Genomic DNA, 25,569 nt, shown 5'->3' with positions numbered 1-25,569 from the left:
TCTCAGCAACAGACTCTGTATTCAGGACCCTCATATGGATAGACTGATCTGACATCACTTATCCCACCTCCCAGTACAGACACAGTGGAATGGACAACAGGGGAAACTTTTCAATGTAACTTCGCATTGTACTTTCCTGTGCCTAAAAACAATTTTCACCAACCCTTCTCACAACTGTTATTTACCAAATTCAACTCACATAATGCTTACCTTTATAAACAAATCAGAATCTAAAGATTCGTTAAGACCTTGAAACCAGCATTGGACCACTGGAAGTGCAACACAGTAACAATGATAATGGATTTCAGCATTATGCCATACATACTTCAATTGCTATTTTAATGATACAATAAATCTAGTGAGGCTTTTAAAGATTTTTTATTATGGTTTTATATATTTATATAAAACCACTAAAGCACTTTAAAGAATCATGCTTTCTTGTGTAATACATAAAACTAGCTTCATATTGTGCTTCTGAAAGTCTATCGTGCTGTTTTTCAAGTTATTTTACAGATGGCACATTTAAACAAAATGGAAGCATGAATTTCTATTGACTGCAATGCAACACTGCATCCAAAACAAGATGTTTCATTACAACTAAGTTAAAGTGTGAGTGCATTATGTAATAAACAATAGCAGTTTGGTCATTTTTATCTTAATTCCGTATACAACAAAACTAACATTTGTGCTTCACAAACTAAAATCCCATGATATAAACATAAGTTCTGTTTTGTAAAAGTCCCAACAAATTACTGACTGAAATTTAGAACATATCTAAAACAGGACACCAAGTTTAAAACTACCCACTTTTCTCAAGAATTGCTATTTCTCTTAAGACTAATATAACGTACAAGACATATTAAGGCACAATGGGTGGTAGAAACGAATACAGTTGTCTGTGAAACCTGTTCTCTTCCACAAATACTAAAATATGTACCGCTTAAGATAAATTTTCTCGTAAAAATGAAATACACCATTTTGTTATGAAACTCCTATACAAAATTTTAAAATTTACACCATCTGAGCTGCCAACAAAATAAAAAAAAGTATCAATTTTCCACAAAACTATGTTTCCCACCAGCACATCCAGCCACTGGGAAAAGGATATCCCAGCAATCTGGAGAAGAAAAGCATTATTTCCCCTGTGCTTAAGACAAAAATATTGTATTCTGAATACAGTAGTGTATCATACTTTAAAAAAGCCTAGCACTATTAAAATTACAATATTGATTTGGAAATTACTGGTTCACTGCCTGGATGAAATAAGGCACTTTCTTCCAGTGGGCAGCACTTTTCACATATATGGAGATGATGAATCTGATTCTGGTTAAAAACAAAAGGGGGTTCAGTGAGGTCCCAGAAGACGACAGGAACATTTCAACAGCAGGGGAAGACACAGGAGGTAAAATCTGGAGATGAAATTCTACACAGAAGTGGTCACTCTGTCAATGGCATTATTGACCTCGTTTTTGTTTGAATCCAGTCCTTTAGCAGCATTCATATCATTCCGTAAATTCTCCACTGTCTTTTTCATGTTCTTTAATTCTCCAGGGTGTGGAGTGGCTCGCCTTAGAAGTGTTCTCTAAAAATAAACAGTGCAATAAGTGGTTTTGCCTTCGTCTCTTTGAAAAACAACACACTTGCAAGGCTTTAGCATTTACATACCAAATATTAGCTGTCAATTTCATTTTTTTCTTTTCTTTTTAAACTGTGCTTTATTTTGAACGTTATTTCCTAGGCACTTGATGAAGATAGTGAAAGAAGTTTTAAGAACTGCCTAGGAGAAAATTTTTCCTCTCTTGACCTATCAATCGGAAAACCACTAAAACGAAGTGCAATTACAAGTTACAAAATGAAGATTCTTTTATAAATATAGTTGAGATTTTTTTTTTTCAAGACCATGCAAGTGATTTAAGATCACAACCCAAAACAAAAAAAAAATCCGGCTAGTTTTGAAAGAATCCCACAAGGTCTCTCTATAGTGTCAATTACATGTCTGTATGGAAATCTATACGCCTTTCGGCCCCATCAAACAGTTTGGCTCTCTTGTCAACTGAAAACAAAGATCTTAAAGGGAGGGGAGTATTTTTGTTGCATGTTAGACACAAGGATGTAACACCATTGTGTTGACACCTTTGCAAGGAAAACAAAAGTTACAAAAACTTCAGTTAGCATCCAGATTAGAGACCAACAGTACACTAAGAGTAATTGCACAAATATGTATCAGCATAATACATATATACATGCAATCAGTTTTCAGTGCTATACATGTAAACTATTTAGATTACATAAATGGGTAGACTGGTCAAGACTGCTTTGAAAATTCCCCTCTCCCTCCAATAGGATCATAGGCTTCTGTTTTTCTCCCAGAAAAGTTCTTGCCTCAAGTCAGGATGTAATACCATTACTCAAAGCAGCCACTGTTAGTGCCTGAGCCATGGAAATTGTATGGACATTCTCAGTCTGGCACAGTTCTTAAGAAGCATCATCATCTTGGGAGCTACAGGGACTCACAACATACCCTAGTCAAATGCCCAGCACAGCTGATGAGCATCAGCTTGCTACCATCCCTGGATCTTGATTGGATCAAGTGGCCATTCCCAAAGGAGATGGGAATGGGGAGGTAAGTGGAAGGGAAGAAGAAAAAAAAAGCAATGAATTCCCATCCAAATGCTCCGATTTTCAGTTAAGAAGCCTTATTACCTGAAACGGTCTATTTCTGTATCACTGTAGATGAAAATCAACAAGACAAAAAAAGTTTGGAACATAATTGGTCATACAGTCGTTCACAATTTTTTGAAAAAAATAAAGTAAGCTTTATTCTGGAAAACTGTGAACAAGAAACCTTCCTATAAAAAGATACAGCTTTGTTCTTTGAATTCTGGACCCTCTTTTTCCAATAGACAGATCTCATACTGTCCTTAGTTCCCTAGATGTCACAAACAGTAAATGAGCAGACCGTATTCCATCTATGCACCAAAGACTATTTACTGAGTTTACACTACCACAGCCCTGTTTAAGTTAGCTGACAGTAACCCAGACAGACACGCAGAGTGCATACCTAGACTCTGAACCGCATTATCAGGCTATCTGGGAATTATGCTTGTCAGAAACTTTTAGTTTCTAGCACTTTTGATTAAGCAAGCATCTTACTAGAAAACTGAAATGTTCATTTCCCTACCTCGTAAGAATTGTTAAAGTCACTTTTTAAAGTAAGACCATGCTTCTTAGCGTACTACACTTCAGACAGTGGTCTGAGTTATCTCAAGCTCAGATCTAAGTTTCCATGTAACAGGAGATTTAAAATTAGGGTTTGGCACTGGCAAAACTGAATTAAAGCTGTATTTTCAGCCCAACTCTGATACACAATGAGAACCACCAGTAAGTTTTTAGAGTATCAGAGAAACCTGCTGAAAATTTGATTCAAGCAGTCTTAACCTTTACAAGGAGGTTTAGTTGTTAATAAAAGTTGGAGAAAGTTAAAGACCACGTAGCATTTTGATATTCAAGATGTGCAGAGCCCAACTTAATGGAGGTCTAATAAGTACAGTGACAGATGTTCCCACATCCTTTCTGTAAGTGTAAAACTAATGAGCAACATTCTTGCTGTTCATGGACACTATGGTTGTTTCAATGCAAATGGTGGAGAAAAAATTAGAGAGAGAGAGACAGCGGGACAGATTGGAAGTGAGAGACGCAAACAATGTAACAGAGTAGCAAACTTCATGGAGAGACATGCCAGAGTGCTGGAATCCTGTTTAGGCCCTATATAACTTTAGGCAGTAAAGCTTCACAGATGCAGAGGAAGATCCTATCTTGTTTCTGGAAGGCTGGAAGGAAAACATCTTAAGGAGACCCAGGAAAACAATGCAAAATAAAGACTGTCTTGCATCAGAACTGAAAGATATGTTCGGAGAAAAAAAATAATAAGAAGAAGAAAATATATTTGAAGTCAATATGAAAAGTTTCAGCAGTTAGTATGAGAAGTTTCTGCTATAAAAACATGCATATAAAAAGTGTGCAGTCACAGCTGAAATGTTTGTAGCAAGACAGCTCAGACTTTTTAGACTTTTGCATTAAAGTCACAGTGTTTGTGGGTGTCCAATGGCTTGGAAAACATACCATTTCATTATCTTCTTCATCTTTTTCATCTTCTAAGAAGCGAATTGCACTGACTCTATTCACCGCCCGCTCATTCCATGTCTCATCTGACATTTCATTTACCAAGCTTTCCAAAGCACCACATCGTGGCAGGTTATCTGTTAGAACAGCAAACATAACTGAAGATTCACAGCAACTCTAAAATATCAAATCATATATTATTATTAATTGCAATAACCAACCAATCACTCATCTGGGTTTGCAATGGGCTATTTCTGTATTTTGGATGGAAAAGAGAACTAGTGTTAACTTTTCTTATCAAGTATACACGATCAGTAGCAGTTTCTGCATAAATGAGAAGTTTCTGTATTTGGACAGTTTCAAGTTTGTGACAGTTTTAATGATATAATATCATGATGTAATAATACAATTTAATGTTTTTGCCACGATACATGCTCTTCTTTCAAAATAGGGCTGCCATCTAATATTAGCCAATGCCCTAGATGGCATTCCATAGCCCACTATCATTACTTTTACTAACCTTCTACTATTGCTAGACACAGACGTCCAACAATCCTAACTCAGGGCCTTGTACCCTTGAAGCTACAAGATTCATCAGTGGAAGAGGGAATCTAATTTTTAATAGTCAGGCCTTTAGAGAAAGTCAATCTGCCTCAGCTACCACTCTTGAGCTAGCTTTGTTTTCTTCTACTGAGTGCTGTGGGTTAATTCATTTATTTAATTCTTAATCTGTATGCTCTTAAAATCCAGAAACTGACACAGAACAGTGTCAGAACTTTTTTTTTTTTTTTTAAACTGTTTCTATTGGTTGGTTTGCTCCAACTCCCTAGTATTGAAGGAGCGGGATTAATCTCACCTAAGTTTGGACACCTACAACAGAAGTATGTACAGCTGAGCTGGTGCCCTCTGCAGTGAGTGGAAAGTAATCCATACACTTTCTTTTAATAGTCTATTTTGGGATAGGATGAATTATCCAATGATCACAGTAAGAGTTTAAATGATTAGCTCAGATAAATCCCCTTGAACTTTTACACACTGCTGTAAAAGCTTTTGGGAGATAAAAAACATCCAGAAGTTACTGGGGTGGCAGCCCATCAACAGGTGAAAAAGACTTTAAGGTTCCACCTGACCTAGAGGCAAGTTTAGGCACAAAGGATAAAAACAACGTACGGTGCAAATCTGCTCTTCCTCATCAGTTCTGCACATGTCTAAGAATAAAGCTACCGTACAGTATCCGTGCTTTAAAGAAGTATAGTGTGCTATGAAGTTAAATGCCTACTGCTTACTACCAGCTATTCAATTATTTTTCCAGTAAAGAGACTGTAGTTGCAAAACCACCAGTTTTCACCACATATATGTATTTAAAATGTATAGCCACTATACACAAATATGGATACCACTTCTCAGCCCAGCGGAAAATCTCAGATAATGATACAATTATGTGTTCCTCTTCCAGATCTTCATATATTTCATATATTGTAGTCAGGTTTGTACATTCAGTAGCACTCACAGCCATATTTTAAAGTTGTTTGAAAACTAGCGTGATTAGAAAACATATTCTTAGGTGAAAGCTCAATCAGTACTGTGCTCATTAGGGCTAATGCATAGATTTCAAAAAGCCTGTTTTACAAACTTTTAGGGAACAGACAACACAGTAAAAAAAAAAAAAAAAGTATTTCTACATAAAGCAAAACTGACTAAGTACTTACCTTGGCAACCAGGCTCAGAAGGCATTTGAGGAAGTAATACACACGTTAAAATCTTTTCCCCTGTTTCAGGGTCTGTGTCAGTCTGAAACGTCAGCAAAGGTTGGGACTGGTTATCTGACAACCACAAAGCCTTCAGCTTTAAGGTAGTCAGTGAGAGGGGAAGATACATCAGCCTAGTTCAAAAAAAAAAAAAAAAAGTAAAAGATGCAGGGCAATTTCTAGGTGACTTACGAGTCAACTTTATGATATTCTATTGTGCATATACTGCTGAGTCGGAATAAACAGGGAACTGAGGTCCATAAACAAGGCATTACAGCATCGATCAACTCAAACTATCCCAGTCTTCTAAGGAGAACCTGCAGCTTAACTTTATACCATAATTGTCTGTAGCAGTGAGCATCAGATAAAATAATGCTGATAAAATAATGTTTCTTCTGCTGCAGTTAACGGCACTGGAAGGCAGACTGCTGTTTTTACTCTAGGGCTTTGTACGTACAATTGGTAGAACAGAAGTATCTAAGTGCCTGTGAAAGAATTCTGTTACATAAATGAGATGCCACTTGCTTTTCCTCTCGTTTTTTGTGTTACCTTCCTACCAAGCAACTACACTATTTTGCTGTTTTATGCTTCTGTCTACACCTTTCTGCATTTTGATTTCTGAACTGTATCAATTAAGACTTATGAAAAAGACACAAGGTCTGAGTTGCACTATTGATTACCTGCATTATATTTTGCCATAAGGCACTCAAAATTAAAACTTTTATTCGACAATCAACTTCTACTGTGAAATTATTTGCCATTAAGGCAGATAATCGAGTAAACTTCGATTGAAGCTATCAGTTTTAATTTAGAAATTCAGGAACATATAAACCCAGAAACTTTTGTCTTTTCCTCATCGGCAAAGCGGTCCAGAAAAGCTACTTGTGACAATACACCACTTATGCTACTTCAGGCCACAGGGGAAGAACTCTTTGACAGTTTCAATAGTCATGCTAACACAAAACTCAGAATTAGCTTTTTGCTACTTCACTCTTAGATCTAATGTCTTTGTCTTTAGAGAGAATTAAGTAAAACCAGCAGAGAAATGTGACAATAAAAAAATCTCTTTACCTGTTTCCAGCAACATCCAGGACATGAAGTTCAGTGGCTTGTGAAATTTCAGAGGGAATTCTAGATAATCTGTTGTCACGTACAGAAAAGACGTTAAGACTGCAGCACCCCCCAATCTATATTAGAAAGGAGAGGAAAAAGTCTGTTTTTGTTTCAGTACTATAATATAAGCAAAGGCATGCAGTGCAGGTCACATAATATGTCATAGCACGTTCAAGTTACAATGGCCGCAAGACACTTCACCCCTCTGGGGCGCAGTCTGCAAACGAGTGTAAACTTAAAAGAAATCTGACCTGAAGGGAGTATATTGTAGTGGTTTCTTGAATAGCTTTAGTTATCAATAATGTATAGCTTGATAAAGAAGTCACGTTCTACCTACCTTGTACAACCTTCAAAGCCAGGAAGAGATCAGTAACCTCATACAGATGTCACTTTGTAGACTACTCTCAGAAAAAAGTACTAGCTTTAACTTTCAGTGTTTTCTAGTTCTGTATTTACCTATTAATCCTTTCTTTCCTCACAGTAACCATACAGAACCAAGTGCAATGGGGCCTCAGGCAATGCAAAATGCTAAATAAAACAATCAACTCCTGACATTTATTGAGTCAGCAAAGAGTAATGAAGAGCTCACAAAAAGTAGAAGACTTTACGAGCATCATCTCTGGTGTTCCGTTTTATTAGAAGCATCTAATTTCACAACGATTCCCATCTGAACTTGCCAATTTAATCTAATATTCTCTGTCTCTATCACTTTATCCAAACACAAACATCTGCCTTCCCAAGCTAGTTTCTATGTACAAAAGATGAGATTTTCCAAATTTCTTATTAAAACATTTTTATTTTGCATCAAAGGTACCTATTTGCAGAAAAACAAAGCCTTTACATTTATTAAAAAAAAAAATCAGACTTTTTGCTCCAGATGGCAATTACTACTCCTACAAACAGTGAGATTATTAATTTTAGTGACTTGAAAGTTGCTTCAAATAACTTTGTTCCTAGTCACAAACTTACCTTTGCTTACTTATCTTATGTAGCATCTAAAAGTATTACTGCTTGCTTTCCAATTCCAAAAATCCCCATGAGAGGAAAAACAAAACCAAAAAAATCCACACCTTTCTTCCCTTTCTCCAAATATTAGAGGTAAAATAGCTTTTGAAGCTTTCAAGTTAAGTGCACTTAGAACTGAATTACAGACTGCAAATCTACTGAAAATTCTTAGTTCAAAAATAAGGAATTCTAAACTTACCTATATGTAAATATGAAAATAAAGTATTAAATATTTCTATACTTCTGGATAAATGCATATAATTCTAAGCGACGCTTCTTTAAGGAGCTCTCTTCAGAGGGAGCTAAAAACATGCGTCTCTCATTTACCAGCTATATTGACTACTGAAAGAAAAACTCTCTTTTAAGAAGTAAGGCTCTTTTACCACAACATAGCCAACATCTCTCACTTACCTTGGTCAGAAGTCCCCAAATCCACTCTGGAATTACTTACTGAAGTGTTTTAGTTAACTATCAGTTCTGTCTCTGCCAAAAGCAGAAGTCAATCCAAAACCAAGTTTTAGATGACTCAAACAAAAAACCACAAAAGCTTTTTCCACTAGTCGAAGTAAAAATCACGTCCATTTAACCTACACTATTTACCAAGGAGAAAGGGGTTTTAGAAAGGCGCAACTGTGGCTTTGAAAATAAACCAAGCAAATGGAGCATCTATACCCACTCACCTTCCTCATACATTTTAACAGAAGAAAGCAGCCGTCAGCTGCTCAAGGCTTCTGATTCACAAGCTATTTACAGTGCAGTTATACCACAACATCATGCTGACAAAGCAAAATCTGGGATGATTTCCCAGATACCACTGCACTCCAAGCTGCAGCTATTTCACAAGAGGATGAGCTCCTTAGGCCCTGTGCGTACACGAAGAACAGAAACCTTCTTAGCCATTTCAGCTCATGAATCAAAGGCCCTAGAAACTAGCACTCAAATCATAAGCAAGCATTTTTAGCACAGTAATTCTGCGAATCCCTTTAAAGTACATCTAGATTCTTAAATAACGTGCCTTGACACGTTCACAGAATATGGAGTGCCATATAGAAAATATATATATGTTAAGTGTCTAATTGGTGTTATCTAACATGAGGAGCCGTGAAAAGCAAGAGATACAGTTAGTGAATGTTGGATGAACTGGAAAGTGATGCCCTAACTGTACGCAAAGTGTTTGCTTTTCCATGAATGAAGTTTGAGTTATTCAGTCTTGGAGCATGGAGATCCAAACAATTTAGCCAGACAAACAAAGCAAGCCATGCAGCCCTGATGAGACGGAAACTTCTATACTTTCGACAATGAAAAAATGCAGCAGTGGAACCAGCCAGCTTGAGTCATCATGCATTTAAAGCAGTTTAATGAAAGGTAACAGTGGAATCATGGACTGAATAATACTTACAGGGTTACCAATTTACCTGACCATAATTTTCCAAGCGGCTAACAATTAAGAAAATACAAGAGATGTTCAATTTATCTTTTTTTTAATCCATACTGGACAAGAGCATGCCAACAAACGGAGACAGAACATACATTCTTTTACTGCTAAAGAGTGTTAGAACTCATAAGTTGCTGCTGTCAATTATTTTAACTTTGCACCTATCAGTCAATAGGTAATTGTTAAAAGTTGTGGTTGAATTCAGAGGTAAAGACAACTTTCTGAAGAAAGGAGTGGGGGGAGATATGAGACAAGATATTAAAATCTTTTTATGAAACTGTTTTTATAAAATGCAGGCAGCATCTAACAAGCAGTTAGCATCAGGTGAGTTATCACAGGAAAAAGGATAAGCTGGTAGTTACAAAATAAAACCTTTGTCATTTCAAAAAAGATTGCAACCATCCAGCACTAAAGAAAGACATTAGGTCCAATGTCTGGAAAAACCTAAACACAGAGGGGTACCGTTGAGGCAAAGTGCACACACTAAATGGCATGCTGAAGGAAAAATATCATTGCGACCACTATGAAGTAATACAGTACCAGAACTCTGTTGGTTTGGCTGAGAGTCATTAACCGACAAAGAGCCAGGCACTCTGCTCATGCTTTCCCTGGGTTTGATCACATGCTTACAACAGACTTTGCCAAACCATCACATATGCACCAAGTACACATTTTAGACCACAAGCCCATTTAACAGTTAAGCATACAGTTCATTTTGAGCACAGACTTCAAGTAATGGGACAAGCATGTGCTTAGTTCTAGGCACATGAATAACTGTTCCAAAGACTTGAGGCGTAAAGAAGTCTTGACATTCTTCTTTAATGGACTAGACATCAGGAAAACGTCTCAACTCAAAAATGAGTTGTGTATGCCTAAGTGATACACAAAACTTCTGAGACTTATTTTATTCTAGCAACTTTAAGTTAGAGTTATTCACTCGTCTGATCTCACCACTCCCCCAAAACAATCAGCTCAGATTAAAAAAAGCCATTAGTCAGAAGGAATCCAAGGAGAAAAACAATCCTTACTATGAAGTATTATCAATTTTACAACTATAAAATACGAACAAAACTGCTTATTTGTAGATGGACTTGCATCAGAGTATGAGCGTCAGCAAGATTCCTCTAGGTTCCGCACAAAAGTCTACCCTTACTGAGTCTTCTTCTCTTCTGTCTCAGGCTGAGACTCATCTTTCCAACAGCTTCCTTGTTCTGAAGGAACAGTAAGACTTGGGTATGCATAGAGAACACGTCAGCTTGGCTGCTAAAACTCCCCTCTATGTTCTGATCATGACCATGTCCATTACTTCAGCCTTCCACTTTCTGGACATCCACACAGCCACTGCCAGTCTGCCTTAAACAACCTTCCAGAATTGTCAGTCTTATCACATCACTTCTCTGCTAATGTTTCTGATGACTCCTCTTCTCTGTTGCAGACAGACTGTAGTTTTGAGACCTGCATCACTTGCATATTTTTGATCACCTGGCTTTTACGGCTTTTATCTTCTGTTATGATAGCCTTGTGGTTGGCATTTGGCTTTTTTCCTGCTGTTGATACCTCTGCACCTGAACTCCTGCAGCTTTCTGTAGATTAACTCAAGAAGATGGTACAGATTCATCTCTCTCTTCCTTTTAGATCCCTCCCGAACATTCACTTTTACTCCCTCTCTTGAGACCAAGCAATCAGTTGCAGTAATCATCACCACCACTAACTGGATTTCTCTGAAATACTGTGATATCCACCCATGTTATTAGTGCCCCAAAGCCAAAACACAAATTAAAGGTGGGAAATTGAAAAGACCTTAAAGTTACTTCAGTTGAATAATATTTTTTGATCTCATAATCCGTTAACTGCACAAAAGCTGTTAATCAATTCTACCAGCCTTTGTTAGCATCTTTTACACATGCATAAGCTATGCAAAAAATATGAAATTGTGACAAATATCAACAATAGTCTAGCACGTGACTCGTTCAATTGAAGAACTAGTGACATCTCTTTTACTGAAGTCTCATTACAGCAGTCAGCATCAAGAACTCTTACACAACTCAAACAAATAAGGAATTTAAATATAGTTCCTATTTTGCTGTGAAACCGTTTTCAGGGTGTCATAACCAAAATTCTGTTTGGACAGAGCAAATAAAGTCAGAATCTTCCTTGGCCCCAGATAAAATGCATTTAATCCCTTAACTGCAAGTATAGAATATATTTAGAGGTGGAGGAAACTGCTCAACTAACTAAACTTTAAATGGGCTGGTTTCTATAAATTCACTTCAATATCCCTGCACCACTGCTGACTAGCACGGAAGGAGCACAGCAACACAGCTTCTCTTCCGTCTCACTGAAGACAAGTTTTCCTGCGTTCTTCCTTACTGTCTCCCCCTCGCCCCCGCTCACCGAGGCACCCAAATACACACTTTTACACAAATGAGGGAAGGGACGGGACACAGGAAAATACGGTCAGAAATAACAAGAAATAACAAAGCAGTCTAAACTTGTTAAAAAAAAAAATTTACCTAAAAAAGCAGTTATTACCCAAACAAGCCTACAGTTTCACCTACTGTAGTAATATTCTCAGGCGCAATATACATCAGAGTCAGGAAGGCCGCATTACCAGAACTCTGCAAGTTGTAGAGACTCATTAACAAAAGCACATGAACTGGAAAATAGTCTAAGGAGGTTATTCATGTAACGCCAAAACCAACACACGAGTTTCACCAGCGTTCCAGTGTCAGGGTGAGATTTCAATACTAAAGAGTCACCAGGCAGGTCTTTCAAGTTTAAAGGGAAAAACATTTGTAACACTGAACAGGTTTAGACATACTCAGCTCTTGCTGAAATCTGTTTCGCCTGTCACTTCATTTAGAGAGAGTTCAGTCTCCAAGATGAGATACTGAGGAAGAAACCAGCCAGTGACTCAAGTCTTTGTCAGACATTCAGTTGTTTCAGATTCACCTTATATACCGAAACCTGATATAGAAGAACATTTGAACCAGGAAACTTTGAAGGGGTATTGCATTCAAGTTCCTCAATAACCCCAAGAAATCTTACAGCAGAAGGTAGAATGGTTTTACAGGTCTGCATAGAAACCATCTGGTAATGTAATGTAATATTTGACAGGCTGACTCAAAATCCAATCCTAGTAAACTGCTAACCAAAAAGAAAGAAAGAAAAAAGAGAAAAGCTAGAATTCATAACTTATCTCAGCAGGCTATATTAGAACAGACACACAGTTTCTGCCATCACATCTATAAAAGTTCTCTGTGCTGCAAGAATAATTCTGGAGGAAGGGACAGATACACAAGCAGCTAGATATGACATACGGTACTGGTATTCTTCTCTTTAGGATAGGGCCCCACTTTTCCTATATACCATGCTGTTAGACTCTATATCCCTTTCCCTCCAACAAAAATCTTGACGTGGAGAAGGAAGTAAGGGCTTATCCCACACTCACTTCTTATGGATGAAGGTCACAATCACACAGCTGTTTCAGCAGTTCTGTTAGACAGGGAAAGGAGAAGAGAAAGCAGGAAGAAGAAGAGGGAAAGGAAAATATCAAGCAAGAATATTGGCAGTGCATACTCTATTCCCACCTCTTTGACTCTGCTTCTGTGAAGAGGGAACCAGTGTACAATGGCTAAAACCGACTGACATGTGAAGGTCTGAGACACCAATGTTCCCCGTACCATCTCAAGAGATATCTTGAGCAACACGCAGCAGGTAGTGGTGTTGAAAACGACTGCTGCCAGAAGCTTGTGACCAACTTTAAATATTAGTTAGCTTGAGATGAAAATAAATGCTAAAGATGGCATGCTTTCTCACCATCAGCAGAACCTCCCAACAAACAGAAAAAGGGTGATGTTCCAATTTTTCTTCAGTTTTTCTTCTACTAATTTTTTTTTTGTTGGTGGTGGGGGGGCAGTTCTTAAGCCAATAATGCGGAAGAGGAACGTGGCAACTGAACATTTCACCAAGACACCAAATTCTTCCTACCTCCCATCTAAAGGGAAACTGAACATTGGCATCTTTGCCATTATCAGCACCCCTGAAGCTGCTTCTGTGGATAGTTTGCCTAAGAGTAAACAGTACTTGTTATACCCGTGCACTCTGTTTACAGAGTATTTTTCTTTTAGAGCTCTCAAGCATGACTCTCCACTGAATTCCTCTGAATTTTTACTAGAAAATCTGTCCTACATAATTGCTCATGTTTGGTTTACAGTAAAAAGCTAGTGGTAAAGAAAAATGCACCACCAGAAGTAGACAAAACATGAGCAGAGAACTGTAGATTGCTCTCTGTATTCAAAAATAGCATTTCAGCATTTTTAGAAGGCAATCTAAAAAGACTTTGAGGCAAAAGCGTATTATTACACAGCCTAAGCATAAGGAATTGAAACTGAAAACTGTTTTCCCTGTGATGTTTCACAGTGAGGGCATTCCAGTTTTCCCCAACACATAAAATATTTGGGAGATTCTTCCCTTTCCAGTACCATGGACATCATTAACTAAGAAAAGCATTTATAAACTACATAAACTACGAATGGTGATTCTGGAAATATAGTGCATCCATAATAAGCCTGGGTAGCTAGATGGTAGGAACTGCAATGCACACACACTAACAACATTGTTAAGACAAGCCATTACATCAGCTCTTTATGGATTCAGGAGTAACTTACTTTCTGCTTGTTACCACTGCCAATTCTGAATTCAGATCCCCGATCTAGAGGGTAGATATTACCTCCAGTTAGAGGAGGACTGATTTCTTTAAATTTCTTTAAATTTCAAGGGATTCTAACACAAATTTCACAGAACAAAAAACACACTTTAATGAAACATTCGGGAAATCTTATGGTTAAATGTTATTTCAAAGTATTTGCTCTAATAAGATACACACACAAGTGTGGAGACCTTTACAGAAAAAAAAAAAAAAATCTATTTTAAAGAGGTGGATACCAAGGAGCTCTTTGTATTCCTCTGTTTCTCTGCCATGCTCTCTCATCTTTGTTTCATGGACTTTCTATTACTCTCCAGCTCATCTCATTTCAGGTACGATATGCCATTTCCTCATCACCCCTCTTCCCCAAACACAAACTCATCCCTTACTTTATCGCACCCCTTGTGCAAGAGTGTCCCTCCCTTCTGTTTCACATGCCAGAAGTCCTACGTGCACTAACATTCTCCATGCACGTTTTTGTTCTTCACTTCACCCTTCAACAACCCTTGCTCCCTCACTGACTGGGCAGTACTTTCCCCCTCTGCCACCCACTCCCGGTCCCAGGTCCATGATTTTGTCTTTAGCATCAGTCTCTTTTTTTGTTCTGCACAAAGCCCTTGATTCTGTTATTCCCCCCAGGCAAACACACACACACCCCGTATTAATTCCACTTTACTTTCTTCTGAATCCAAGCCTCCTCCTCTCACCCTTGTCCCTGATCCTTCCAAGCCATGCTGCTCCTCGTCACATACCTTCCTCCTTACAATAGGCTTTATACACCATCTCCAAGTCTTATGTCTCTTACAAGTTGTCCCATACAGGAAGGCTATAAGCTCTTCTCCTTGTATATGCAAATGTTTTCCCTGTGATGTTTCACAGTGAGGGCATTCCAGTTTTCCCCAACACATAAAATATTTGGGAGATTCTTCCCTTTCCAGTACCATGGACATCATTAACTAAGAAAAGCATTTATAAACTACATAAGCTACGAATGGTGATTCTGGAAATATAGTGCATCCATAAAACCTCACATGCTGTACTATACTCAGAGCAGTTCTGCTTAAAGGTGGATTAGGCTCAAAATCATACAGGCTCAAGTACAAATACTTTAGAACACCCATCGAAATGTGTTAATTTAAGTTCTTTGTAAAGACATGGAAAGTTTTCAGCTAAAGGACCACAATATCAAAACTGTCATAACATCCGACCCTGAAACCTGGTTTTGCCAGGATCCTATCTCTTGCTAGCATTTATGCAGTTGGGGTCTGCTGTCAGCACCTCTGTGGAGAAGGAACCGTTCTGCAAGAGAAGCTTCAGTGCCCACACGTTCTTCCCTCTCCCACCACCCACCCCAAAGACACACTTGCAAGCCAAACTGGAAAGGAATATGTAAGGACTACTGTGCAGCCCCTTCTCTGTAACTGACCTGCTGAAGCTGAGACCTGCACTGTTAGAACCCTCTGGTCATTACATGTAGCTGCTGAGAGCGCCACAGTAGCATCCCTCTTCCCTCTCCCAATCCCTCCTCTCCAAACTTTTTTTTTCTTTTCTTCTTCTTCTTTCCAGGCTCTCTTCCCACCTCCTAGTTCCCGGTCACTTTGCCTCTTCCTCGTGCTGTCACAGGTCCACAGCCAGGAAGGCCGAAGGGGAAGTGTGTGCTAACTAGCCAGTTTTGATACTTCTCAATTCCCATTCACTAGCTGCCACCTGACAACCCCTTTTCCTCCTGAAGTTTAAGGGATGACAATGTGGTGTACAAAACCTACTACCTAAAAGTCAGGGGTTAGCTACACGTAGGAAAATTAAGAGGAAGAATTACCTGGATAAAAATTACAGAAAAATAGTAGTGCAAATGAAAGCAACTCTATGTTCAATGCTTCTGCAACAGTATATTGCTTCCTCTTTTTAATTTTCACTAGCAACACAACTTCTTCCCAGAATTTATTGCTGCGCTAAACTTCTAAGGCCATCATTACATTTACTTTTACATCAGAAGTTCTAGCCTCATTTCACTACATATACTGCTATGATGGACAAGAAGTCCCAGTGATCAAAGCTGATGTCACTTGAGATATGAGTGATTTTGGTCACTTCAGGTCGTCATGTTTAAAGGTAAAAGTAGTCTGATATCTCCAAAACAAAAAAGATTGTTAAACCAGTGTTAAAATCATTTTTCAGAATCTGAAACCTGCACTTCCGACCTGCTCACAAGAGTGAGGCTACGAAGACTCCTTGCTGTATTTCTGTGTTACCTACAGAAGAGGCATATCTGTGTTCAAATGCATTGCACTCAAACAGAACTTCTAGTCTTCAAATAGTGCCGGGCCTGACATCCACACTAGGAATCACTAGTTATAAGTTAATTAGATTTGAGCCTTCTTGTTCAAAGTCATTGTACACTTTCAAGCCACCAAACCACTACAACTGCTGTTCAGATCTAATGGACAAGTTTCTGGCTGTGATCTCTTTCGGAGGAATACTAGTAGATCAAAGCTCCCTGTTACTTCTTGTAGGCATCTGAAATCACAGTTTTGTGTTCGTATAATCACTTCTGTAACAGTTAATTGCACAAGACTTACCTCTTTGGGCAAAGAGGTTAATTTGTTTCTATCGGCATTTAAGTTGTTCAGCTTCTTTAGTTTGCCAATGCTCTTCGGCAGTGTCTGTACCAAAAACAAAGCAATGCACAAATTAGTATTGTAAACTCAGAGTCAGAACAAAACTTATCTCACTTTAAAAACAAAATTAAGGGACCAATCCACTTGCAAAACTGGAGTTCAGCTATCTTCAGTTACCACCATGCCTTCCAAGGGGGTTGCAAGGTTTCACAGAAAAAACATACACAGATTTCAGATTCTAATACAATTCACTCATGAGCCATCTCGGCACTGAGATGAGAGATGTCTAACAGCTGTTAATAGAAGCATGTATGCAGAATGTCCATGCTATCTAACTTGGGGCTCCCTAAGTAGTTAATTGACAGAGGCAAACTTCTAATTTAGGTGCTATGAATTGATCTGTGGACAGGTGTCCTTCCAACAGGCTTTCAAACAGGCAATAAGCTCAACCAAGCACCAACCTAAATGAAGTTATATGCTCAAAGCTAAATTTTTATAAATGCTTCTACTCGCCATTTCAAGTGGCAGTGTCATGTGAATGCAGTTTAAAAATAATGGAAGGAAATGCCTAAAAGGAGTAAGTTTCAAATTTTATTTTAACTGACCAAATGTCATATTGAACGCCTGAATGAAGCAGATCAGCAGAGTAAGGGAGAGTACAACAGGAGCTCTGGCGCACTTGGGGCTTCTATTCAGTTCCAATAAGTTCTGATCAAGATAATACACAGCAGGAACTGGCAACAACACAATGCCACACAAACTCCACATTAAAAAAGCAACAAAGTGAATGATACCTGCACTCTAGGCTCTCCAGTTTCCTTACTGATCATGAAAAATTCAAAAGTGAATATATAACTGCTTAAGCCTTTGGAAGAGAGGACTGTTACTACACCTAATTCAATCTTCAGCAGTCATTTAACAGGTTTAGTCTCCTTCCCTGGAGATATTCAAAACCCGTCTGGATGTGATCCTGGGAAACATGCTCTAGAGGACCCTGCTTGAGCAGGGAGGTTGGACTAGATGATCTTCAGAGGTCCCTTCCAACCTCAACCATTCTGTGATTCTGTTAGAAATAAGGTGCATTTAAAGGAAACTCACTGCCTAGCAATAGTAAGGTGAGTAGCCTTACAAGCTAAGTGAATGAACACTTATCTGCAGGTCTAATTACCACCAGCCATTTGAGCAGTGAAGACCATACTCACCAGCAGCTGGTTTTCAGTTAGAACTAATTCAGTAAGGCTTTCACAGTCTCCAATTGCATCTGTTAGCTGAGTAAGTCTGTTCTGATCAACCTTCAAGATGGATAGTCTCTTCAATTTTCCTACACAGAAAGAACACCACACTTGTTTAACTAAAAGCAGATCATTTGACGATACTGAAGAAGCCAAACAAAATCTTTGTGCTGCAGAAATTTTAGTATTCTCTAGTACAAGGAAATGTTTTGTTTGTTTCTCAAGTAAAAATTCAAACACTGCTTCACTTGCTGCTTGTACTATGCTTTACAAGTTTATCAGCTACTGAATTCATATTTAATATTTATATTCATATTCAATATTTATGCATTTTAAATTGCACTAAAATGCAATAGGAATGGAGCCATATGTAAAAGCCAAGGGACTAAAAGCTGCATACCTGCCCAAAGGCCCAAGGGAAAAAAAAAAAAAACAAATGATAAAACTTCTCTCTCTACAATATTTATAAGTAAAGGAGGGTTCAGAAGATCACCAGCTCAGCCATAGTAAGAGAAGCTTACACTGAAGGGACAGCCAAATTCAAACAGGATCAAGGTGTCCTTGTCTTAATATACCACCCAGTTAGTCAGACATGAAGCCCAAGTCTACTTTTTGGATTAGATACCAAACAACTTTGAAGATTTTCGTCTCAGGAAGAGATGCTTTTCAGATGCTTTCTGCTTTTCAGAGCAGAAAGTCCACCTTGTTCTGCTCCTTTGAGACAGAAAGATTTTTTGCTGAAAAATGCAAAATCAAGCTGATCCAGGCAAAATCCAAGACAGAGAACTGAGGAGATATCACTAGCTGTTACAGAGAGAATTTCTTCCCTGTCCACCCGCCAGTCGTCCAGAATAGCTGCAATGTGTGGGCAGATCAAATTTGCGGATTATGCTAAATCATGAGGAGACACCTGATACACTGAAAGACAGCAATCTAAACAGAAACCGAATGAAGTTCAGTAACGAGAGGCACAAAGCTCTGCACCCGGGCAGAAAATCCCCATATGTCTGTACAGGCTGGGAAGTCACCGGCTGTGCAGCAGCCCTGCTGAAAAGGACTTGGGGGTTATGGTGGGGGCCAGGCTGCAGATAAACCAACAGTGAGCTGTCACCACAAATAAAATAAACCTCCAACTAGGCTACCTTAGGAGAGTTGTGGTCAGCAGATCAAGGGAAGTTGTTATATCCCATTTACTCAGCGCAAGCGGGGCCCCACCTGCAACACTGTGCTCAGTTTGCTGTCCCCCCCATTTCAAGAGAGCTATTGAGGAAAGGAGGGGGATCCAGCACAAGGCTCCTGAGACAGCCAGGCGCACCTGTGAGCTGAGGCAGAGGGAGCTGGGCTTGTTTATTCTGGCAAGGAGGTAGCTAAGGAGGCACCTAGGAGCAGCCTACAATATCATGAAGGAAAGAGACAGAGAGGATACAGCCAAAGTCTTTTCTGCAGTAGCACGTAAGACAGCAATGACCACAAACTGAGGCTCGAGAAGTCCCAACTGGACATTAGGAAAAGCTTCCTCACTAGACAGCAGAGCCAGGCTCGAATCGCCATCTTTAAGGGCGAGACTTGACTAGAGACAGCCACACTCCCTTGGTCACAGCCCTGCTCTGAGTAGGAGCTGGACTAGATGACCTCTACAACAATCCAACCAACGACTGAACCACCAGCTGAGCTCCTCCCAGGAGCTTCCACACAGACCAGGGAGGTTAGCTCCAACTTCAGTACCAGATTTCCTCAATTTCATATACAACCAGGTTTCAATATTTCACAGAAAGAGTAAGTACTGTAGCCCTACCCACTCTTCTAAACACAAGCAAACTATTATATTCATATAGGTAGCAGGTTTTTTCCATTTAAAACAAAAGCACATCCAAACAATATTACAAAATATACGTACAAATTAGGCCTAGCCTGAAATGGCCTGGCCCTCTCCAGTCATCTTCCCCAGCAAGGGACCTTAATTTAGTAGGATTCTCAGAAACAAGCAGCTCCTCTTGGTCACCTACTGGTGTTATAGACAAGCTCCCCTCTTGTAAGCTGTGTGGTCTGTATTCTTTCAGAGGGCATAGTTGCATTTTTTACCTACCAAATTGGACTGGCCAGCTCATGTCAGCAAAAAGGACTGCTGGAACACTTTACCAAACACACACTATTCAACTATAGGACAAGTATTCAACCCCATTAAACCCATTTCATTTCTAGAAAAATATTTACCTTTCCATAGGCTCATGAGGCATATGGGGTTGGAGGGAATGTCCATTCTATACCACGTTTTTCCACTTTCGCAGTTAAGCCACATTCAGAGATCCTCCCTGCCCCACATCTTTATTTTTGAGAAAAATCCTGGCAAGTACAAGGCATACCCTTGCAGCACGCACCGGAAAAAACAGCTGATAAGTTGCACAGAAGTAACACTCCCTTAACTCCTCTTCACAACTATTGCGCTGGTGAAAATACTTCACAACTACCGCGCTGATGACTTGCCTTATAAAGGCACACTGATAACGGTTCACAAAACATTCCTCAACTATTAAACCTGTTTTAGGGGGTCACATACAAATAAGGCTGTAGCTTGGCACCTCAAGGGTGAAGAGTAATATACTGAAGATGGAACAGTTTTCCACCAGGTTCAGTACAGGGTTAATTACATTGTTCAGCTCAAGATAATTACACTTTCCCACTAAAAAGGGTGCCTTTTTTGTAGTGGTTCTGCAAACAGTTTTATCAAGTCACCTACAGCACAATACAAGTTAGAATTTTATAACATTTAAGAGTTATGACAGTGACTTGGACACAGGACGGATATATTAACTTGTTTTTGGTTGGGTAGATATCAAGTACAGGCCTAAAACAAGATTAAAAGGGTAGTGATTATGCAGACACTTAAAATGTAAAATTAACAGAGCTATGTTATTTCAAACTAAGAAAAAAAAAAAGCTGAGACAAGCTCATCTCTTACACAAAAAGAGAGGACTTCAAAATACTTGAAAATAACTTCCACTTTACAGTGGATTAAATGGCTCTGTGTGATAACATTCACCTTGTACTTACCAATGCCATCAGGTAAGACCTGAAGTAAATTCTGAGAAACAAGCAAGTCTGTTAAAGAAGTCAGACCATTAATTTCTTCAGGCAGGCATTCCAATTTATTTTCTGAAACATCCAGACAAAGCAGGTTTTTCAGGTTTCCTACTTCCTGTGATATAATAAGACAAAATGTAAGTCATGCCCAAACATGTAACAAAGCAATTTGAAAAATGTCTTATCACAGTGAAATTCCATAAGGAAAAAGAATTCTTTGTGTGACCTCTAAATGCTGTAAAAAGTAAGTAATTCTACTTTACATGATAGTCAAGTGACTCAGTTGCAATTTCTTATTCTAAATATTCAGACTAGGCTTCAGTAATCAGACAAGGTACACTAAGCACACCCAGGCAAGCACCAGCCAAAACTGGAGTTTTCCTCAAGTGAAGACTGGAAAGCTGTTTTTCAGAACTACAGACTATCAATCTCCACATAATTAAAGTCTGCCCCTCCCAACTAACCCAAGGCAATTTAGGATTAGTCTCTCCCGGCTGATACAGCAACATGCCATGACATCTAGGGATTTCATATTTTCACATCTCCCAACAGCAACAAATGTAGAAATAGGAATGGGGAGTGCTAGTCCAGCAAGCTTATTAGAATTGTCAAGTTATACTGCCATCTCTACAATTATTACGACTTGCTTTTTCACAGTGGTAATCTGCCAATTAGCTTAAAAGTCTGAACTGAGATACCTTTCTGTCTATTAGCCATCAGAGCACCCTCCCGTTCCCTGCATACACATATACCCCTGTATGCATTCTAGAACACTTCATATTTTAGACATCCAAATCTTCTTCAGAACAGAATGGCCAGGGAGAAAATGGGGCTGTCCCTTATTTTTACATATATAAAATTTTCATATAGTGACAACCTGAATCCAAAGCTTCCAAGGTCAGTCTTTTTATTTAGAAAATGTTTCCCTCTCAAGGGGATCTTTCATTAAGCAGATACACACTCAAGAAAAACCTTTATCCTACAAGTTTATCTTTTAGATATCAAACAAAATCCATAATTATGGCCAGCTTCAATTAAAACAGCCGCTGAAGTCATACTTTACCTTTTATGAATGATTATCAGCGTTTACCTACATCTACGTAAAAAATGACTAGCCCTACCGAGCAACAACAAAGCCCACTAAACAGTAACCGATTTCCAAGTTAGTGTTGACAGTGAGTTCAATATAGCAAACAACAGCAGACTGTACAAGGAAGGGGAAAACAGGCTTTGACTTGGCTCTAAAGGAAAAAAAAAAAAAAAAACTCCTACACTTTACCAATGCTCTGAAAAAACAGAATTTAGAGTGGGGTAAGTTTCAAATGCTAAGGCCCCTCCTCTTATGACTGTTGTTAGATGGAGAACGTTTCCTGCACAGATGAACATTTCTATTTATGGAAAGAGTTCTGTCATTGTACTTCTCTCAAACACGGTTTTTGAACAGAAGACAACAACAGTTCTTCCTCAAAACAGTCAAAACTGCAGCTTAGACAGATACAAAAGGCCAGGGTTACATCAGCCAATTACAGGTTCCCTGATCACTGGACCAAGATTATAAACAGAAGATGTTTCATCCCATGAACTGAACAATTTGTCTACTAGCAAATAATTCCTTTGTCAAAAATTTTTAAAGATGTCTGACAACATATAGCAACAGTTACAATCCCCTATAGAGCTACTTATTAAGACAAAACCATCAAACATTCAAAACCTAAATCAGGTAAAGTTAACTGAAAAAAATAAAGTATTAGATTATCTATCTCCCTTTTAGTATGAAGGAAAGAGTTTTCTTTTAAAAAGGTTTTCAAAACAGTATTATTAGAGCTCATCTTTACCTGAGGTATTTCGGCTAATTGGTTTCCATCCAACCATAGGTCTTTAAGATTGAAAAGTGCACCAATTGTTTCTGGCTACAACGTAAGTAGTAACAATGTTAGGTAACATCAGAGCCACAAGTGAAAACCAAACAGCCACCCCATAATTATAGTCCAAGGAAACCAATTCCTTATTTCAAGCACTATTCAGAAGCACCAGAGTTAATGCAGTAAGGGTGGCTGTAAGCATTTGGGAACTCCATCACACAAATTAATTACTGTAGCTTAGTTAAGCTACCATACTTCAGCTGACATGCAGTAATAAACTGCACTCACACGCTCAAACTACTGCAAATACAACACTGAATTGAATTAATTTAAGTGAGATGGCAGACATCGTCTCACAGATCCATCTGCCACAACGTGAGACACTGCAACCCTCGACATTCTGCCTCTTGCTGTTCCCAAAGGTTCCCACCACCTCCAGAAACAGGAGGGCATGTACCTGTGCTCAGCCCTTCCAGCTTCCTACAAAAGCTCATGTATTAATTCCCACAGCTAGTGCAGACAAAGGTTGTGTTCTCCCACCTGCTTTCTTTTGTAGTAGAAGATCATCCATGGATCTCTATTCTAGAGAACAGCTACAGAAATTTCTCAGGTAAACTAATACTGTACTGAACAAGACTCGGTAAACATGGGAAACACACCAGCAGCAGCTCATTGCCAACATTTATCAGTACGTATAAAAGACACTTCACACATTTTCTTTCTTCGATTTTGGACATCCTATGACCTATTTAATTTAAAACCTCCATGAAACAAAACCAAAACACATTTTAAGCGCATATTCTCTTACCAAGTGATAAAGTTCATTGTTTCCTAAATCAAGCTCTTCTAGTCGCTGTAGCTGCGCAAGAGATCTGTGAGATGAGATAAGTCAGAACAAAATCACGCCAGACTAAACCAAAAGAAACCCCCAGTATTTGAATGATGAGCTCATTTTACTGAAACTCGTATTTCAAATTACAACATATTCTAGACAGGCAGTTATTTTACTGGGCACGGACTACTTACATTAATATGCTGCTGAAAAAAAATATTTTGCTTGCCGGGATAACTGTACACCCTTGAAACCCAAAACTTAGTACAGGTAATCAAATCATTACCCATGATCTTAATCATCACTCTTTGGGGTGGACAATAGTTTAGTATACAGTTGCTTAGATTTACTTCTGAGGGTGATTTATAGTTACGCAACTAGAAGAAAATTCTACATCGTGATCACATTTAATAGAATACAAAATAAACGTAAGCTAAGACTCAGTAAGTTCATCGTTTGCCTCCTCAACCTAAACTATCCTTTTCTGAAGACTTTCAGGTTGGATTTGGGAATGAACGTGAACAGATAATAAAGGGTCATCTTTATTCTTCAAAAACAGCCTCTTCTACAGTTTTTGCTTACCTTCCCCAAAGCTGCAGCAACACGAAAACCAGACACTTGTCAGTTTCATTACTAACAGTTCAAATTTTCAAGTAGCAATACAATTGTCAACATTCATGACAGCTTTGTTCTGACACCGCACAGAGAAACCTAGCTAGCAATTCCCATCTTCGGATCACTGAAGTTCCTTGTGGCTCACAACTATAAACAGCTACAACCGAGGTACTGAGTAGACTGACAGGAAAAAGGCACCCAAAAGCAACTGGGGAACAGATTCTAATTCTGGGGAAGAGATGCCGATTAGATTGCAGTAAATCTGTTACAGTAATCTATTAGAAAGACTATCCAAACAAACAGAATAGAATTCACTAAAACTCCTGTAAGCAGCAGCCGGGTAGTGAAGGAAGGAAACTGTTTCACTAGACAAAGAATAGGTCTCTTCCTAGCAGCCAAAAAGGATCCTAAATCGTAAGATGTCTGACTGATCTTACAAAAGGCCACTGACTCCTCCGCCACCACGCGGACAATACAGAGACAGCTAGTTTCCCTGCTCAACCCACTGGGGGTAGAGTTGGGCTTCAGACCTCAGTAGGCCCAGTTTGTAATTTCAAGCCTTTGACCTCCAGGTTTTTGAAGCTTTTAGCTACTCAGCCCCTAACATGAATGCTGCTTTGAATTTTACAAAGGTCCACAGAGCAGCTCAGGGTGGAAGCCTCTGCGAGTCTATTGCCTCATTTTCATAGTTACGAAATTCCATTGTGAGAACAAGCCAAACTACCGCTCCCGTTCATGATGCATTAGTTTAACGTGTGGAGGAAGAAATGTTTTGAAGTATTTTATACAGAATAGTTATATTAAGCAAAAGCAATCTGCACAGCCTGCAGACTCCTGCTCCTAATTATAATTAGGAGTCACGGAAGTAAGTAGCTGTTGTTAAAACAAAGTTGTATCTCATAAATGTTCTTTGTCAATCCACAGTGAATATTTTTTCTAGCTGTCATTCGGTTTCAGACATTAGCAAATTTTAAGAACAAGAACATATGTTGTATTAACGTGATCAAATACGTGAAATGCCACTTACTCGGGTAAATATGTCAGCAAATTTTCTCTAAGTTCCAGCGAAGCCAGGTTATAAAGACTGAAAGAAAAAATAAATTTTAATGCAATCTTACTTTATATTTTACTACACTTTTGGAAGAAAAAGAAATGCTGTTCACACGGTTTAAAGCAAAATTACTGTGAATTTTTTTAT

General features: G+C 38.7%; 1 protein-coding gene across 10 annotated transcripts in view; it reads right to left on the bottom strand.

The window, feature by feature from the left end:
* Positions 1-25,569, bottom strand: part of LRRC1 (leucine rich repeat containing 1) — a 102,980-nt gene that overhangs the window by 30,429 nt on the left and 46,982 nt on the right. For 9 of the 10 annotated variants that reach the window (XM_068937380.1, XM_068937384.1, XM_068937382.1 and 6 more), the window contains exons 5-13: positions 25,399-25,455; positions 23,733-23,796; positions 22,898-22,972; positions 21,033-21,177; positions 17,952-18,070; positions 16,711-16,794; positions 6,942-7,057; positions 5,832-6,004; positions 4,123-4,259 (exon numbers count right to left, since the gene is read on the bottom strand). In XM_068937380.1, the coding sequence (XP_068793481.1) occupies positions 4,123-4,259; positions 5,832-6,004; positions 6,942-7,057; positions 16,711-16,794; positions 17,952-18,070; positions 21,033-21,177; positions 22,898-22,972; positions 23,733-23,796; positions 25,399-25,455 (970 nt within the window). The remainder of the gene's footprint in view (positions 1-4,122; positions 4,260-5,831; positions 6,005-6,941; positions 7,058-16,710; positions 16,795-17,951; positions 18,071-21,032; positions 21,178-22,897; positions 22,973-23,732; positions 23,797-25,398; positions 25,456-25,569) is intronic. The other variant, XM_068937390.1, reaches the window with a different exon arrangement.

This window comes from Struthio camelus, chromosome 3, assembly GCF_040807025.1.
Source record: "Struthio camelus isolate bStrCam1 chromosome 3, bStrCam1.hap1, whole genome shotgun sequence".
Lineage (NCBI taxonomy): Eukaryota > Metazoa > Chordata > Aves > Struthioniformes > Struthionidae > Struthio > Struthio camelus.
Note: the sequence above shows the minus strand (reverse complement) of the source record. Positions and strands in the feature narration are given on the sequence as shown.